General features: G+C 51.1%; 1 protein-coding gene across 7 annotated transcripts in view; it reads right to left on the bottom strand.

Moving 5' to 3' along the window:
* SMARCA4 (SWI/SNF related BAF chromatin remodeling complex subunit ATPase 4) overlaps positions 1-19,174 on the bottom strand; it is an 88,052-nt gene that overhangs the window by 53,277 nt on the left and 15,601 nt on the right. For 6 of the 7 annotated variants that reach the window (XM_028089002.2, XM_028089001.2, XM_088017264.1 and 3 more), the window contains 12 exons: positions 17,092-17,341; positions 15,162-15,294; positions 13,900-14,304; positions 13,460-13,558; positions 12,254-12,512; positions 9,964-10,090; positions 9,255-9,428; positions 7,716-7,889; positions 6,342-6,509; positions 6,177-6,227; positions 1,203-1,333; positions 1,012-1,069 (listed from right to left, as the gene is read on the bottom strand). In XM_028089002.2, the coding sequence (XP_027944803.1) occupies positions 1,012-1,069; positions 1,203-1,333; positions 6,177-6,227; positions 6,342-6,509; positions 7,716-7,889; positions 9,255-9,428; positions 9,964-10,090; positions 12,254-12,512; positions 13,460-13,558; positions 13,900-14,304; positions 15,162-15,294; positions 17,092-17,313 (2,001 nt within the window). In that variant the 5' untranslated portion in view covers positions 17,314-17,341. Of the gene's footprint in view, positions 1-1,011; positions 1,070-1,202; positions 1,334-6,176; positions 6,228-6,341; positions 6,510-7,715; positions 7,890-9,254; positions 9,429-9,963; positions 10,091-12,253; positions 12,513-13,459; positions 13,559-13,899; positions 14,305-15,161; positions 15,295-17,091; positions 17,345-19,174 lie in introns of all 7 variants that reach the window. The other variant, XM_088017258.1, reaches the window with a different exon arrangement.

A 19,174-nucleotide genomic window follows, 5' to 3' on the forward strand; every position in this document is an offset into this window, starting at 1 on the left:
ATCAATGTTAAAGGAACCTGAACAGGTGGCCCTAAAACGACCCCACTGGATATAAAAACTCGACACATCATTTAAAAAAATGTCACAGGCCGATGGGATGGGAGGACTCAACTGCATGCCAGTTCACTTAGTACTCCTCAGAGGGGGAACAAGGTAGAGCTCTGCCCCATGGCCTACACCAAATAAAATTCCAGATGACCTGGAGTAGTAATAAGGAGGAAAGTAAAATCAGGACAGACCAAAAGAAAGACTATAGGCGAACACCATACCTACTTCAGGTGGGGGAAAATACACGAGGAGCACTTAAAAACTCAGTTAAAACCCACTTACAACTGATCAGAAACGGGAAAATGATGCAAAGTGTTCATAAAAGAAATCAAAATGGGTAGTTAATACTTGACAGTCTCACCCCAAGTGAAGGGGGGTGACAGAGAACACCCATCTGCATGCTAAGGATTGAGACACGGCCTTCAGAGACTGCTCCCCGAGTGATCCTACCCCAGGAGGCACTCAAGAACGGAGAGAAGAGAGGAACGGGGTTCTTCAGTACAGCTTTGTCAACCAAGGAAATAGCACCATAACGTGGCATAGTTAAATGACTTAGAAAGTTTACACAACAAATGCAATTATTTGTTTCCAAAGAATAGATTATAATGGGCAAACGTGTACATGATCTAATGATCACAACTTCACACTGATCTTTCTGGAGAGGAGAGCTTCGAATTTTGAGCACTTGAAAGTTGGCTAGGAGAGCTGAGGATGGTCAGTTTTAAATTCTATTTAATTTGATTAATTTAAGACTGAAGAGTCACATGTGGCTAGAGGCTTCCGTATTGGACAGTGCAGCTCTAAAGCACAGGACTGGGGGCCTCAGCTGCCCCGTCCCTGTTTCCTACCCCATACAACACCCACCCAGAGCATGAGAGGATCTCGGTGCAAAAGGGTGATGAGGGCCCAAGACGTGGAAGTTACTACACCAAGAGCCACAGCTGCCAGGAAATGGACTCTTACCTCTTCCTCTTCTTCTGAGCCACTTTCTTCACTATCAGATCTTGGAGCTACTTCATATCTAGAAAAAATATAAGTGTTTTAATACACACTTCACCAGAACCCACAGGATTCACTTTAATGAACTGGCCTGCTTCTAAATGAAAGCAAAATCACCCCCAGCTGCCAGAGCCCCTGGAATGAGGCCAACTCACCCCGGGTTCATCTCAAGCCAGGCCTCTAGCTGCCCTGCTTTGGGGGCATCGGTGCCCGTGAGGATCTTCCCGCTTTCCACATGGATCACTTTCACCGGCAGGTCACTCATTTGGCTAGTCTCATCCAGAGGCTGAAAAAAAATCACATGTGTAACTTGAGGCTCTGTGGTTTCCATACCTCAGGCTTCTGCCAACTACGGCCACCTTGGGAACTGCTCTCCCAACTCCATGCCCAGAAAATGGCACAAAACGTGGCCAGTGGTTGTGAAAACGGGTTAATGACATTAAAAAAAAAAAAGTCTTAATGACATACTAATAATCAAGTAATAATATACGATCCATTAACGACAACTGTTTCTTCAAGGTATTTCATTTTCAAATGAAATATAGCTCCAACTTCACAAGAGCACAGTGGGGACCCTTCCCCGACCCCATTAAGACGGTTTCTCTCTATATGTGTCTACCAGTATGTTTCTCATGCGGCCTTGTAGATCTACTCCATGTGTGAGAAACAAGGACTGCGCTCTCCCCGTTTATACACAAATGACTATATTATTCACATTCTTATGGCCCTTGTTTTTTTTCCCCCACTGATACTACATTTGTAGACTTCCTCAGAGGTCCTCATTCTTTTCTGTGAAACAGCTAACTAGAATATCTGAAAAGCAAAACAACTAATTTCCTCTTAGCATATATGGAATTCCTCAATTTCTCATTTTGAGATGCCAACGTTGGAAGAACATTTCCCCCTCCATTAGCGCCCACAAATTTCCTAGAGAAAACCTCCAGGATGAGGATGAAGTTCTTGGTTTAAAACTCTGCTTGCACCTTCCAGGAACTTCTACCAGCCCTGTGTCCCCTAAGGTGCCACACTCACCGTCAACATGGCCCATACAGTAGAGATCAGCTCCCATGCAACCAGACCACCTCACCCTCAAAGCTGCCCACCATGGAAGGTGATGGCAACCACCTGCCGTATGAGCAGGCTCGGCAGACGGCCTCCATGGGCCCCCATCAGTGACTTTCACCCCCAAGTGCTCCCTGGGAGTGGCTAACAGTGCTGATACTTGGACTTTCCCCCACCCCCAAATTCTGATTCAACTGCTCTGGGGCTTTTTGAAAAGCTCCCAGGCAATTCAGAGGTGCCAAGGCTGAGAAGCGCTGGCTGAGATCAAGCACAATTCACAGCCAACACAGAGTGATGCTTCTGTTGCTCAACAGGAGAAGCGGCCAGTGATTTACCCAACAGAATTCCCTGAACTGCACTTTCCCACCATAGGACTTTTCCCTTGAATGCCCCAAGTGGCCTTACAAAGGCTTTCTACTGTAGCAAAACACCAGCCCACATTCTTAAAAATTCAACATAACTTTTAAAATAAAATCTCATGGGGTGCCTGGCTGGCTCAGTCAGCAGAGCATACGACTCTCAATCTCAGGGTTATGAGTTCAAGTCCCACACTGGGCATGGAGCCCACTTAAAAGATAAATAAATAAGTAACAGAATAAAATAAAATCTCATGAAATAAATACCTATTTGAGTTAATCACTAGTCATTCACTTTGGAAATCTGGCCTCCAGGAAAAAGTGTGCATCTGCTATGGGCTGAATTGTGTCCCCCCCAAATTCAAATGCTGAAGCCCCAATGTGGCTACATGTGGAGATGGGGTCTTGGGGGGGGTAATGAGGGTTAGTTGAGGTCACAAGGGTGGGGTCCTCGGGATGGGATAGTGCCCCTGTTAAGAGACAGCAAAGTTTGCTGTCTCTCCCGTCATATGGGGACACAGCAAGAAGGCAGCCATCCACAATCCAGGAAGAGAGCCCTCACCAGAAACTGACCTTGCTGCACTTTGATCTTGGATTTACAGCTTCTACAACTGTGAGAACATACTTTTTTTGTTATTGAAGCCACCTCAGCCATGGTGTTTTGTTATGGCAGGCCACGCCAACTGGGGAAGAGCACGAAAAGGTAATGGACAAGGAGGCTCATGACAACAACGTGTGCAATAGGAGAAAGGGAACAGGGCAACAGCCTCCAGGAAGGGAGGGGCACGTGGTGGTGCATCAGAGCTGAGCAGTGCAGGATCTTCATCTCAGCTACAGACGTGAAGCAATCTAAATATCCGTCTGCATGCTGAATGAGATCCCAACACATCGACACCCTAAAATTAAAATGGAATTAATGGCCTGATTTGGAAAGTGGCCCAAGATATTCTCCTGAATGGCAAGAGTCTAGCTGTGTCTAGATCACCCCAAAAGGCCTTAAAACAAACAAAAAGGACATAGGGAAAATGATTCCTGGATGCATGTTCAACATGCATGTCGTGAGAGAGCAGGTCCTGTGGGGGCTTTTGCTTTTCATCATACTGTTTAAATATTTTCTGCAAGAAATACTATATTTCAGTGACACTGAAAGAATAAGGTAAGTGTATGTGAGCTAATGTGGGAAGATGTCAGAGATACAATGAGAGGCTGGAAAAAGAAAACCATCTGGTGGCACATACACAGAAAAGGCCCCAGAGCAAATGGTTACTCAGTTTTCCTCTGGGAGGTGGGAGTGAGGAGGGGGTGGGGGAGGTGGGAAAGGAAACACCACTTACTTACACCTCCCCCTTTTATACATCTTTCCTCCAAATGAGTGTATTGAGTGAGAACGGCGGCTTTCAGGAGGCGGGTAGGGATGTGGTAGGGAAAAAACGGGTGTGGAGACAGCAAGCCCTGAGTGGGCCACTTTGTATGCTTCTGACTTTCAGAACCAGACTAGTGAAATTTCACACGTTAAATACATAAATGAAAGGGGTGCCTGGGTGGCTCAGTCAGTTAAGCGTCTGCTTCGGCTCAGGTCATGATCCCAGAGTCCTGGGATCGAGCCCCACATCTGGCTCCCTGCTCAGTGGAGAGCCTGCTTCTCCCTCTGTCCCCTGGCTTGTGCGCTCTCTCTCTCTTTCATTATCTCAAATAAGTAAAATCTTTTAAAAAAATTAATAAAATAAATACATAAAAATGATGAGTAAATAAATAAAACCAACAAGGACAGGGGAAACCGCACTAATGGGGGCATAAGGGAGAACTAACCCAAGTAACTTTTAAATGTAATATTTGGAGCACATTAGTTTCAGGCTGAATAACTCCAAACACCAACTAAACTCTCTGAGGAGGCCTGTTTTCCACAGGAGTACGAGATAACAATTCTCAATGCATTTCGTAGAATGTATTTTCTAGGATCGGGTAAATAAGAAAATATACCATGGCTAATGGGACCCAAGTTTCAAGCTGTTATAATAAGGAAAGAGAGAAGAATAGAAATAGCCATATGGTATTAGATTAGACGCAAAGATGTCCATGTGAATGTAAGATTTTGAACGTACAGAATAGCAATGAAGATATGCATGCACACATACACCTATTCCCTAGATCTGTTTGCCAAGAGGGCCTAGAAGCAATGATACCCCATATCAACAATCGCATCTAAAGAGATCGTGGTGGCCATCTGTCTGGCTCAGTGAGTAGAGCATGCGATTCTTGATCTCGGAGTTGTGAGTTCAAGCCCCACGCTGGGTGTAGAACGTGCTTACGTACCTACTTTGCTTATTGAATAGAGGGTCAAAGACAGAGAGAAAGAGTGATCTTGGGTTTCTAAATACTGGCTGGGAAAGCAGAAGATGAGCTTGGGCTATCTCAGTGTGCAAGGAAGTAAGGAAGCCCTCAAAGGACGCATGGGCCAAGTGGAAGGGGCCCTTACTGGCCCAAACTGGAATAATTTGAACATCAAAATAATGACCATAAAGGATTAAACTAAATGAGAATCCTGTGAGTTGGTACCAGGGGTTGGCAAACTATGCACCATGGGCCAAAGAGGAAAGAAGAGAGAAAGCTTTTCCTTCCTGTAGAAAGTCATCTAAAAAATGCAGAAGAAATCATGGGGGAGGGGAGGCTCAGGGTGAAGGGCGGGGGGGGGGATCACCATTTTGTAACCATCATGGCAAAAACTGATACAAGCAAAGACCAATTAAACAGATGAAGAAACCAGTGGGTGGAGGTAAGAGGAGGTAAAATACGTTTAAAGAGCCTTGTGCATCTCTCCACAAGGTACTTAATAATTACAAAAGGAAAAAACAGTAACTTTTCATCAGAGATGCCTTGGCATACCCCGAGGGATCATGGTCAACATCACCAGGGACTGAAGCCATCTACACCATGTGCTCCCGATGTGAGGCACAGAGTGGAACACAGCGTCACTCTGGGGTCTTCCTGCCAAGAACACATAACCTGAATCTAACCACAAGGAACTGGCAAGTCAAACCCAAACAAAAGACCCCTGTGGGAAATACCTGGCTTGTGCTCTTCAGAAATGCCAAGGTCAGAAAAGGCTCAGGCGAAGCGAGGAGCTGTTCAGGATCAAAGGCCTAGAAGGACTGCCCCTCAACGCAATGCATGGCCTCGGGAGTTGCCATGAAGGACCCCAGAGGGACCGCTGTCCAAACCTTAATAAGCACCGTGGGCGAGATCACGGTATTATCGCAGCCATGCTCGTTTCTGCTCATTAATCACTGTACAGTGATGGAAAAACGACCTTGTTTCTAGGAAACACGCTGAAATATACAGAGGTAAAGGGTCGCCATGTCTGCATCTAACTCTCAGATGGTTTAGGGAAAAATGTGTGGGAAAACGGAGAACCCAGGTGAGGAAGGGGTCAGAATTCTCTGTCCCGTAATTATGTCAGAGTGAAACTAACAAAATAATGGCATGTACAAAAAAAGAAGTCTGGAAGGGAACACACCAGGAGCTGACAATGTACCCTCTTGGGAATGGGACTGAGGAGGGGATGGGATGTGGCAGGGGACATGTGTGGATTCTTCCCATCGTCATAGATAGCTCTGGTGATTTAAAAAGAAAAACAAATTTAATGGATGAAATAGATCTAAGCTTTCAGGGCTGGGCTGGCATTTCCATGAAGAGAAACTCCTGATCCCTTACCTCGCCATCAGGTCCGATTGCAGGCGTCTGTCCCTCTGCATTTTCTGCCTTCTGGAGATAAAGAGAGACATGGTCACTCACTGACCGGGGAGGCCCAGGCACACGTGCCAAGACGGCTGCTCCAGTCCCACCCAGGCGCAGGCACACGGCCAGGTCCCAGCGCACCTTCTTTTTCTTTTTCTTCTTTTTCTCCTTGGCGACCTGGGCAGCCTTGTGCTGCCGCACCAGCTCTGTGAGATTAGCCACGTACTCATCTGTCTGCTGCAAGAGGTAGGCCAAGCGCTTGTCCTTCTTCTGGTCGATGAGCTTGCGGTACCCCTCCTCATCTTCAGCCTGCAGAAAGGTGAGGTTATGGTGCTTGCTTGCAAGAGACACACGTGCTCGTCCCTTAGTGCCCAAGGCCGGTAATCCAGAGTCAAGAAGCCCACTGGGGGTTGTTGTTAAGCAGCAACCAGACCCTCACCACGGGAGTGCTCAGCTGACGCCAGAACTGTGCTGTACGTACGCCCTTCACACAGCTATCGACTCCCCCTTCAGCATTTCCTCAACCCCTACCCAAGGAAGACCCTGAGGGGGCCTGTTGGACAGACATACTTTTGCCAGAAGTCATTTGAAAAGGCCAACAGCAAGTCCTGGCCCCTCTGTCCACAAACGCACCCCAAATCCAAACACTTCTCTCTGGTCCAGGCCAGATTACTCTCACAGACCCATGTAACAAGCCCCTCCTGGCTTTCTAATAATCCATCAGATCATGTCGACCCAGCTTACAGCCTCCTGAGGCTCCCCCTTTAGAATTAAATCTAAAGCCTTCCTTGTGGCCTACAAGGCCCCACATGACTGCCCTAGGGACCCTGACCTCACTCGTGCCCTCATCATTCTATTCTAGAGGCCTCTTGCTGTGCCTCGCACTTGGCTTTCTGCCACCTCAGGTGCTCGCCCTTGGTTCCTCTATCCCTGGAAGGCACTTCATCCAGGGAGTCATGCCCACTCTTCCCATAACACCCCATCAATCCCCACTCCCTCATCCTGCTTCCTTCTCTTCAGGGTACTTCACACCACCCAAAACAGTCTCGTTTCTTCGGCCCGGGCATCTGTCTCTCTCGGGCCAGCAGGAGCGGCCGGGAGGGTAGGGACTGCGTGCTTCTCCTTACTACTGGGGCTGCGTGCATACGGCAGTGCCTGTCAGTATCTGCCCAACTAGAGAATCACCCTGAATAGCCAGACACAAAGGGTGGGGACAGACGATAGGGACCACATCGCCAGTCACTCTCCCAACCTACAGTGCGTGCCCCCTCCATTTTCTGGAGAGACCACAGAGCAGTCAGCTAACCAGCCTAAGGTGTCCCGCTCACTGACAGAATGAACAGGCCAGGTCTTTTGGACTCCTAAACCCAAGCTCTTTCTCTGTCCCACCTCTAACTCTGAGCAGTACTCTGCTTCGGTGTAACACAAGGCAATCGGGATCCCTGGTGCCTGCCACACCCAAAGCACCCACGAGGGAACAGGAAGAGACACAGCATCACGAAGGCAGAATTTTACCATGAGTCTCCGCATCCTCTCTTTCTCAATTCTTTCATTTTCCTTCTTCTGTTCCCTCTCCGTGTTGGCATGGTAGGTGGCCACCGCCTTCGTGAGCTTCTGGATTTTGCCTGTGACCGACCTGTGATATTCTTTGAAATCCTTGGCATGCTGCAGAATGCTATTGAGGTATTCCTGCAGGGACATACACAAAAGAGAGGACTGGCGACTCCCTAGGGGTTGCTGTAACATTGCCGCAAAGCAGACAAAACTTTAAAGGGAGCTTGTTTAAAACCAAGAGGATGTAATCAAAATGGTGCGACGACACTGTCTGCCCCTGAGGTTCGGCGTTCTCTGTGTAAGGAAAGCCCCACGCCAGGGACTGTGGTAAGAGGGGCCCTCCCTCAAGGGTAACAGGCAGGGCCAGCTGCCTTGCCCAAACAATCTGGTACTGAACACCAACTACCCCAAAAGACCCTCACCCTCCAAATGAGTCATTCCACTGCCAGGAATTCCCTTTAAGGAAAACAGCAGATATTGGCCAAGACAATTCAAGTTCAAGAACGTCTCTTCTAGCATGATTTCTAACATTGCAAGGTTGAGAACAGGCTACATGTGCCCCAGCAGGGAAACGGTTACGTAAATTACTGGATGCTAAGGCAGAGAAGGAATACAATGTAAACGTTAAAAATCATGCTTCCCCAATACTTAAAAACAAGTCAATGGGTGCACATGGCTGTTTAAAGGAAGCTATTTAACTTTTGGATACTCTGTGCATACAGAAAACCAATCTGAAGGCTATATCCCAAAACGCTACCAGTGGTTAACGCTGAGTGGTGACTTTTTAAATTTTAAACTACACCAGTACTCCGTATAGACTAGAGAAAAGATTTAGAAAACGTAAATGAGCAAACAAACCAAAACATCCCCATAACCGACTCCAGCAGAGATGCAGTCCTCCTGACTGATCTTGTAAAAGCTAAGTCAGACCACGCCCTCCTCTGCTCAGGACCCCCCATGGCTCCCACCTCACTCAGGGCAAAGGCCCAAGTTGTCTCCTCAGCCCAGATGCTCTGCCCGTCACACCCCTCTGTCCTCGCCTCATCCCACTCTCTCCCTTGCTCACTCCACTCTAGCCACACTGGGACCCCTGCTGGTCACAGAACACATGGCACATTCTAGCCCCAGGGCCTTTGCGCTTCCCCTCAATCTGCAAAGCTCCTTGCCCACGTGTCTTTGTGGCTCCCTCCCTCAGATCCCGCCTTCCCAGAGAACTCCCCCAACCATGCTGTGTCAACAGCCCCCCGTCCCTCTCCACTCCTGCTTTCCATCTCTTCATACCCTATCACCGCCCAACATGGCATATGTGATTATGGCCCGTTCTCCTACTGCCATTTGGCTTTGTCCACTACCATATTCTCGGTGCTAGAATACTGTTGTGATGAACAGAAGAGACAGACAGCCAGCATGCTTAGAAACAAACCAAACGAGACTCGACAGCGTGCAAGCTCCTGCAGCCCAGGCACGCAGGCTGAGCCTCGCAGCAGGGCGGGGACGCACCTGGTGCTTCTGCCGGCGCTTGCGCTCCTGCTCGATCTTCTGCTGCTTCTCCAGCTTCTCGGTGATGCGGGCCTCACGGAGGGACTGCCGCTTGCTGCGCTTGTAGGCCTTGGCGTTGAGGGCCGTCTCGAGGGCCGTGTCCCTCCTCATGCACACCACCACTTCCTGTCGTAGCTTGAGGAAGGAAGAAATGATGGGCACAACGTTGTCAGACCCACACATAATTACCTATCTCAAGACTGCTGCTCCTTCCAGAGGGATCCGTTCTAAATGCTGTCTGGTGGGTGCCCACAGACAGCGTGAGCATGGGTCAGAAGATGACTGCTTCTGGACACCCAGCAGAAGGTTCTCTCAAACCTGCAGGTCTCCAGCTCTGTCTCCCATCAACCACACATAAAATATTCCTTATGGGTCATTCAAAAGTATAGCACCCTCAAAAATAGGCCCACTTAAGTCTCCTGTTTTAAGCTGGCAACTACAGCCTTAGGAAAGACCCACAACTATTCATCCCAAGAACAGCTAACGTCCCACCACTGTGCAGGACATGGACAGGAGAGGACAGCTAGCCAATGAGGATGCGAGGTCACTGCTGCTTTTAATGATCAGGACACATTTAGTAACTGCCTGGCAAGTAGCTCTTTGAATCTAAGCATCAACGTTGGCAGAAGAGGCTCTTTTCCTCAAGCAACGGGCCTATGCCTGTGCCCACCTGCCTCTGGAAGTTCAGCAGCCTGAGCGCTTTGAGCTCAATGGTCGCTTTGGTTCGCAAATCCCCGGCCAGGGACCCGGGAAGGTTTTCAAGTTCCTGAATTCGGTGTGCGATTCGAGCCTGCAGCCTGGGTGGCAAAGACAGAAGAAAGGAGAGATGATGAGAGCTCTTGTATATTCACAGGAGCCCACCTGTTCCCTTTCTTTAAAGGTGGAGCCTCAGAAGAATCCATCCCTCAAGGAAGGCAGATCCTGGTCAGGAGATGGGAAATGGCTCAGAAAAGGAAGCCAGCCAAAACACAGAACACAGAAAGAGCGGGGCAGGCACGACAAACCTGAACCTGATAGGGCACAGCTGCCTTGTGACCTTTCAGCAGCGACAGCTGGCTGTGGAGTTAGGTGGACCAGTGTCTCCACCCCAGCCCAGGGACAACCCCGCAGAGCAACCCTACAGGCTTGGTCTAAGGTTCAAATGAGATAATCCCCCTTCTTAACGTTTCACACCATATTTATGAAACACCTACTGTGTGCCAGGGACTGATCCAGATGTTTGGCCTTAGCACTAAACAAGACTAAACAAGATTAATTTGTTATTCTCAGAGCTCACAGGCTTATCAACAAGACAGGCCATAAAGGAGTTAAAAAATTAAATATCTACACTAATTCCAGAAAGTACCAAGTACTCTGAGAAGGAGGCTGGAAGTGAGGAGGGTAGGCAGGGCCTCTATGAGCAGGTGACCTCAGCAATTAGGCCTAAATTAGCCAAGGAGTCATGTGCAGCCTGTGCAAAGCCCCGGGAGTAGAAATGAGTCTCACTTGTTCCACAGAAAAAGAGGAACAGGAAGAGTGGCATAGGCAAGGACAGAGCCTTGGGCAGGGGCTAAACAAAAAGGTGCTTACTGGATGGGCAGTGGGATACCAGGGGCAGGTTTGAACCTGGGGAACAGATCCAGTGGAAGTTAATTATAAAAAGAGACCTCAAACTGCTATGTGGGGAAACAGACTGCACAAGTGAGGGGGGAGAGCAGGGAGGCCAGCAACATGGTGTAGACCAGGTGTCCACAGTGTGGAAAAGGCCACTAGTTCCTGGGACTGGGGAGAGGAGCTGAGACGAGGACATGGGAGACGAGGGAGGGTGAGCAACTGTGAAGGGGAGGCAGGGCCTGGCCCGATGAGCTGCTGTCAGGTGCATGGGGAGAGAAATGGGAGGGAAATGTGGGGGACGCGAGGACATGTGAAAGGCCATTTTAAGCTATCTAAACGGAGCTGGAGGAGAGGCGCCTGGGTACAGGAGTTGGAGCTCCAGAGCACATCACAGCTGGTGAGGCACTTTGGAGACTGTTATTAGACAAAGAGTTACTGATACATCCAGGGATTATGGTGAACAAAGCACAGCCCCTCCCGCACGGGGCTTATGTTTACCAAGGGAGGCCAGCCCTGAACAAGTTGTCAATGCAATGGGAAACAGGGGAGGGCAAGGTGCTCCGGGGGCGAACCTGAGGTGTCCCAACCACATGGAATAGAGTGATACAGGCGCACTGTGCACCCACTATCTCCCCCAGCGCCTGGCACCCAGAAGGCCTTGGCAAAACAGCCAGCAACTAGTGATGTTTGAGAGGGCCCACCACAAAGCTCTGATAGGTTGCTTTTTGAGTGCTGATGAACTGAAAGTTAGTGAGGAGAAAAAAGCACTTCCATTCCAATATCTATCTGTACAACCTCTATGGAGGACAGTTTTGCAGAATCCAGGAAACTTCCCTGCCTAGGTCCCCTGTACACAAGCCATGGCACTTTTAGGGATTTACTCTGACACATGTGCACACGTGGGAAAAGAGAGAAATGCAAGTGTGTTGACTACAACATTGTTTTAACAAAAGATTAGGGAAAAAAAAAAAAGATTAGAAACAACTTGACATCCCTTCCGCCAGAGTCCTGGCTAAATCAATGACAGTAAAAAGCCAATGGATAGAATACTACGCAACCAAAAAAAAAAAAAAGAAAAGCTCATTTGGTACAAATAGCGGATGATCTGACTCTGCTCTCACTGGAGGAACCATGTGCACATCATGAAACACTTGGGCACCTCATGGCTACTTGTACTTGTCTGCCTATACACACACAGGATTTCTCTGGAAGGATACATAGCAACACAGAGAACTAGGCAACTGGTGACAGATTTCTGATCACATACCCCACCAGTCTTCAGAACTCTGAGTCAAACCGACACGTGTCAGGGCTGACTGGGGCTGGGGACAGCAACCCCAAGTGGCCCCAGGCAGCAGCGCCCTCACCTGTACTCCCGCTCCTGCAGGATCTCCACAGGGTCCAGGCCCCGCGGCTTCTGGATGGGGGTGATACGGCTCTGCTTCTGGTGCAATGGCACCATGGGGGCAGGCTGGGCAGGCTGCCCCGGCGACTGCGTCTGGGGCGGCATCACCGGGGAGGCAGCGGGTGGGACGGCGGGGGGTGCAGGTGAGGGGCGGCCCGTTGGCTGTGGGGGGATCAGCTTCTGAGGTGTGCTCGTGGGGGCAGCAGCATTCGCCATGGGTCCTGGGTCGGGGTGGGGGAAGATGAGTCAGGCAGAAGGGGCACACAGCTTTGAGTTCTGGCTCAATTCTGGGGGTAAATGAAAAGCCTGCTGGGTGCTCACGGCCCTGGGGGACAAACTCATCCCCAAGCCTGACGAGGCCTGCGCAGGCCGCCATGCTGCCTCTCACTCGGGGGTCCCTCGGGGGTCCCCCTCCCTCCTGCCTCCTCCAGACCTCAGCAGACATGTCCCCTCCCGAAGCCACCCCTGCCTAAACGCCGCTCCCAGGTTTGGTCCTGCTGTGTGCGGCCTCACGGGACCAGCAGTTTCCGACTTTCATCTGGTGCCCAAGGAATCTTACTTAAGTGATGAGCTCTCCTGTGCCCATCACTAAACCTCGGGCTCCGAGGGGACAAGGAATGAGTCCGTTTTGTCCATATGTCACTGCAAGAGGGGACCCTCCAACACCCCCGATGACCACGTCTTGCACAGAACACAGAGGCCACACAGTCAGCAGAAGCGGAGCCCTGAGCCACCTGGTCGCCCTGCCTGCCTCCCACAGTACTGGGGGCCGGGGGGGTGGTGTTCTCAGGAGGGAAGGGGGTCACACACAGCCTCTGGGCTCGGAGGCACCCCGTCCTGAAGGACGGGATCTGTGGCTGTGGGAGCGCCTCTCCACAGCTCTCACTTGAGTCATCCAGGGGGCTCATTCACTAGGATCCTCCTTTCCTTGGTGAGGAGACCCCATGATTACCACGACCCACAGGACAAGGTGGGGCAGGAATCATGCAGTGCAACAACCTAAGCCCCTGTGAACTGACCAGGGACAGGTAAGACCCAAAGAAGGCTGAAGGAACGGAGGACTTGTCCTTGGCCCCCTCTCTGAGCAGACTCCTCTCAGGGGCGGCATGGCGCAAGCTCGTGATAGGAGCCAGGGAAGAGGCATGTCACCAAGACAGAGGGGACTTACCTTCAGGCCAAGGCTTGGGAGGCCCTCCGGGAGGCTGACCTGGCATCCCAGGAGGCACGCCAGAGGGTCCTGGGGGGGGCATGTTGGGCCCTCCCATACCTACACATATGGAGAAACAAACAAGACAATAAATGGCATCCTGTGTTTATGCCTGCATCCACCCCCATGGGCAGGCCTGGCTCCAGGGGACACACCCAACAACAAGCCCCTCAGTGTGGGCAAGGCGGCGGGGGGGCAGCTGGAGAAAACAACATCAAGCACGAAAGCAGCTCTGCTGCCTGAGCACCCCGAGTGCTCCCGACACCACGTGGTCTCCAGCAGGGGTTGGGGGGGGTGCCCAAGGGTAGCAGAGCCCAGGTCTGTTGACATCACTGCCCACCTTCTGGTAGTTTGCTCTGAGTCCCCTCCCTACCCCGAGCGCTGGGGAGAGCGGGCCTTACCGTGAGGCCTGCTATAATTTGGAGGTGCTGGTCCCGGACCCGGGCCAGGGCCAGGGCCAGGGCCGGGGCCAGGTCCCGTTGCAGACACAGAGGGTGGAGGTAGTGTTGGCATCTGCTGCTGCATCCCGGGCATTGGCCGCTTCCCCTGCACCGCCATCTGCAGGTGGTCAGGGAGGGGCTGCCCCCTGGCCAGCATCTTGTATGCCATGATCTGGGCTCTGAGCTGATGCAGCTGGTTCTGGTTAAATGGAGTCGGGCCCCGGTTCTGCTGGCCCAAAGCTTGGGGATCAGCACCATCCAGGGGGGCCCCTCCTGGCCCAGAGGACATCTGTGGGCCTGAGGACGGGCCACTGGCTGGAACTGGACTGGAGGCATGCTCAGAGCCGCCCAGAGGAGAAGGGTAACCTGTGAAGCAATGTGGGATCCAAGTGGTCACTCGGCAACACACATCCTATGATTTCTAAGGCAAAGACAGTAACCTTTCAACTGTGCTTACACCAGCTCCTACCCCGAGACAGGGGGTGGCCAATGACTTTAATCCCAGGATTCAAAGAAAAAGCACCCAGAGAGACGGCACACGCAGGCAGCCTGACCAGTGGCCAGCAGCACCGGTTTGGGTCGGCTCAGCTTTCAGCAAGTTGCTTGCTGATGGTCAATGCTGAGCTGTTACACAGATCCAGGCCTCCCTCGGGCCTGCCCTCCTGCCCTTCAACTTGGACAGACCATGCCCCTAACGTCCATTCAGTGTAGAGCCCAGGGAGGAACTGAGCTTCCCACCCAGATGAAAGGAAGTCATCTACTCCATCATTCTACAACTGCCCTGTTCAGAAAAACTACATGGAAGGCTTGTTAAAGCAGAGCCCAACCACCCCAAGATTCTGTCTCAGCAGTGTGAAGTGGGGCCCCAGGAATCTGCATTTCTAGTACATTCCTGGATGCATTGAGAGCTGCTGGCCCGAGAAGCCCAACCTGCTCAGCCCCTGTCTAAACTCAGGGCTGCATATGGATGCATCCTACTAGGGTTTCCTCTCTGGAGGCTGCTCTAAGACAAGCCGGCCCAAAACGGGGCACTGGCCAAGCGCAAGCTCAACAGCCCTCTGTGGCAGAGTATGCCACAGGGCTGAACTGTCCTGGGTCTACCCTGAATCTGCCTGTGGGAGACCGGGAAACCCAACTAGGAAAATGACCTCAGGACACCCAGGGTAGGTTTTGGGGTGGGGGGGAACAACAAGCACAAGGAAAGAAGAGTGGTAAAACAGTACCTTGGGAGTGCTGGTCCATGGGGCTTGGCGGCGGCCCCATCCCTGCGTGGGCCCCCGACCGCATCCCCATTCCCTTCATCTGGCTGTAGCGGGGGTCATCCGACATGCCCTTCTCATGCATGGACTCCATTGGCTACAAGAGGGGACAATGACAAGGCAAGCTCAACAAGAAGGAACAGGAAGAGGCAGCATGCAAAGTGCAGCCCGAGAGTTCATTGCCACTAAAAATGTTCACCCAAGGTCGCCCCAGTATGTACTGAATCACCAATGTGACCAAGCAGCTGAGGTCCAAGCCATGGTCCTGACACCAACTAAAGTGTCAAGCAGATGCAGAAAGCAATGTTACTCGGTGGTGGGCAACTACCTAGGAGCCTAGAGGTCTGGAAGTGAAGGGGCAGATGAATCAGGGCGCCAGGAGACAGTTTCAGATGGCCAAAATACCATGCAGAAAACACATGAGCTCCTGGAGAGGAGCTGTTTTGGCTGGGAAACCAAGCTCCCCATTAATCGTCACAAGGAGACCTGGTGACCACCAATCTTTGCATCAGAAACCCTCTTCCTTGGGAGACTGTAAGTCAGAAGGACAGACAGAAATTTCTGCCTGTAAGTATGATTACACTATGTTCGGTGTCCTCACTGATCTGAGACTGGCCTCCAGCCTACTAGTTGGGAGGAAATGTCTGTGGCGTGGTTCTGTCCCTCCTAAGAGGCACATCAGAACTCTGCAGAATGATGACACCTATTTTCCCTCCAAAGGCTTAGCACTAAGTACTTCCCCAACTGGAATGGATGGTAAAGGGGACATTTTTCGGCACCCTGCTAGGCCCTGATTGGCATGAATATCCTGGTCTCTGGGAACTTAGTCTCATGGGTGGCCCAGCAAAGTCAATTACAGCTCAGTGTGTGCCATGAGAGAAGCAAGAGAGGAGGAGAGGGTGCTTGGCGGGGACCACAGGAGCGGCTTCAAATGCAGGAAAAGGGGGGGCCCTAGGGAAGCTGACGTCTCTGCAGGCAAGGGGTGTCCCACTACCACGGCCCCTGGCCCCTGGGCTCCTAACACAGTGCAGGACAAACAGCTGGTGTGTAGCAGATGTGTGGTGTATGTGCAAGCAATTCCAAGAGGAAGAAACAAAATGAGCAGAGAGGGAAAGAGGCTGTGCTGGAGAACCCAGATTCAATGGGGGGGGGGGGTGGGCAGGGGGGCAGTCAGGTCACCAACAGCTTCCCAAGAAGGAAGCAACAAGATACCGTTGACAGAAATGTGCGGGAGATGCGGAAGACAAGAAGGGCCAGAGGGATGAGCAGGCTCCACCAATGACTCGGTAAGTGACCATCTCTCCGAGACCCCACTTCCTCATCTGTAAAATGGGCACAATAACCACCTACACCTGATGGGCAGGGGGAGATTTAAGTGGCATGGGTACAAACACATGGGTAGCCTGGGGAGGGAGGCTAGAGGGGTCAGCAGAGACCCCCCTTCTACGAGGATCTCTTGTGGTCTCTGAGACTTGAACATGTCACTTCTTCCTTTAGACACTGATACAGATAGGAAGCTGTTCCTTGTTTTCCCCAGCCACCAGCCAGGAACGCAGTGAGAAAGGAAAACTATTTGTGTTAAGAGGTTTTTTTCCCTCACCTCACTGGCAAAAGCATCTCTGATCAGTTCCAGAAGTCAGGACAGTGAGTGCGTGGCAACCAAGTGCAGGAAATCATGTGACATAAGCCACCTTTTAGGGATCTGGACATTTATTCATTAACAAAAGGCGACTCTGGAGCAGTATGACCACATCTCCCATGTGGAACGATGGGTATGGGAGACACAAGGCAGGAAGGCTCCTGGCTCAGAGCAGAAGCCAAGATGCACTGTCCATCCTCCCACCTCTGATCGCGTGGACCCAGCCAATCAGGGCACTGGGTGCAGGCTCCCTACCTTGTGCATCTGGTGCATGTTGTCCTGAGGGTATCCTCCAGGTCCCTGGGTTGGGATGGGGTGTCCTGCTGAGGGAGGCCCCGGACTGGGCCCCATCATGCTGTGGGCAGAGCCTGGTGAGGGACCCGGGCTAGGGCCCAACATGGCTCCAGGGGAGGGGCCGGGGCCTGGGGAAGGGCCCGGCCGAGGAGTTCCGCCCAGCGGTGGGTCTGGAGTGGACATCGTCACAGGAGCCGCACACAGTGGTCTCCTGCTAGAAAGAAGTCCTGGTCAGGCTCGGGCTCAGGGCCATCAGCAGGCCGAGGCGGCAAGGGAGGACCACAGGGAGTACTATGAGAAGCACCCATTTGACAGGGAGCTGGCGCCTCTGACATGCAACTCCCCAACCCTGATACCCAGACCTTTCTCCTCCATTCTTGTCACAGCGGAGAATACATCAGGCATATAAAATCAGATCAGAGTCACCTGAGCAAGGGATGGGACTCAGGAGGTGGAGGTCCACAGCCACTGCCCCACTTGGGGTCTCACTTCCCTTGCTATTCTGATCACAACAAAGAGAATGTCTCAGGGCAGTGCTGATACGCCCTTTGCGCCCAGTATCTGCCACCTTCCTAGTAACAACAAGGGAGAGCAAGACTAAGGCTCAAAGCCGTTGCCAGCAACAGTACCCAACTGGGCCTTTGGAAGTTCAACAAATACAAATATTCAAGCAAACGATGCTGGTTTTCCACCTGGGGCATGAGACCAAGTTTCCTTTAAAATAAATGAATGGGGGCACCTGGGTGGCTCAGTCGGTTAAGCGTCTGCCTTCGGCTCAGGTCATGATCCCAGGGTCCTGGGACTGAGTCCCATGTCGGGTCCCCTGATCACCGGGGAGCCTGCTTCTCCTTCTGCCTGCCACTCTCCCTGCTTGTGCTCTCTCTCTCACTCTAAGTCTTAAATAAATAAATAAATAAATAAATAAATGGAAGTCTGAAACACAGGTTCATTTAGAGAAGTATTACACAAATAACGGCACTCTGCTATCTCAAACAGTTCTATAGCGATATTCACGTGTCTGAGATTAAATGAATATTGCCAAAAACTAAAAACTGATACCCAGAACCATAACCCAGGGCCTCTACGAGATCCAAAAATATGCTACAAAAAAAGTAATGATGACGGTAAATTTTGCTTATCACCATAGGGCCGTGAGCTGATAAATTTTATATAGGTTTTCTACAATAAGAGTTCAGTGTTGGGGCGCCTGGGTGGCTCAGTTGGTTAAGTGACTGCCTTCGGCTCAGGTCATGATCCTGGAGTCCCTGGATCGAGTCCCGCATCGGGCTCCCCACTCAGCGGGGAGTCTGCTTCTCCCTCTGACCCTCCCCCCTCTCATGTGCTCTCTCTCTCTCATTCTCTCTGTCTCAAATAAATAAATAAAATCTTTAAAAAAAAAAAAAAGAGTTCAGTGTTAAGGTAACCCTTTTTCTGTTGTGTAGTTATATATATATGGCCTTAAACACAATACTTTTCAATTTCATAACTTCTTTCATGATGACAGATTAATACATTTGCAGTGCTGAAACACAGAAAACACAAAAAGAACAGAGGAACTTAAAAGTCACCCAGCATCCCACCAGACACAGGTGAAGCGCTTGCTGGCCCTACAGAGAACAACAAGCAACCCTGCCCTCCTGACCCCTTCCCAGTAGGGCAGGAGGAGGTGGGGAGTGGAAAGGGGCTGAGGGTTTCCTCAGAGACGTGGGACACCACCAGAGCCATAAGGATGGAGCTGAGCGGCGCAGGGTGGGCCTTCTCAGGGTGGAGAGCTGCCCTCATGTTGCTACTGGGACCCCATCACACCTCCCTGCCTCCCTTCTAGACTGTTCTACACACAGGCACGCGTGCACGCACGCACACACACACACTCTCTCTCTCTCTCTCAACAGTATTACTCAGCACATTCTAGGCAAGCTTTTCTTCATCGAATTATACCCAGGACCATTTTTATCATGTAGTAGTCTTCAAAAGGTGGACTCTAGTGGTTCCACTGTGTTCCCTCGTTCTGCCACATACTGAGTTATTTCAAAGCCCCTCTATT

The sequence above is a fragment of the Eumetopias jubatus genome, unplaced genomic scaffold (assembly GCF_037043125.1).
Source record: "Eumetopias jubatus isolate StellerSeaLion01/CBP00866 unplaced genomic scaffold, mEumJub1_p1.0 scaffold_1, whole genome shotgun sequence".
Taxonomy (NCBI): Eukaryota; Metazoa; Chordata; class Mammalia; order Carnivora; family Otariidae; genus Eumetopias; species Eumetopias jubatus.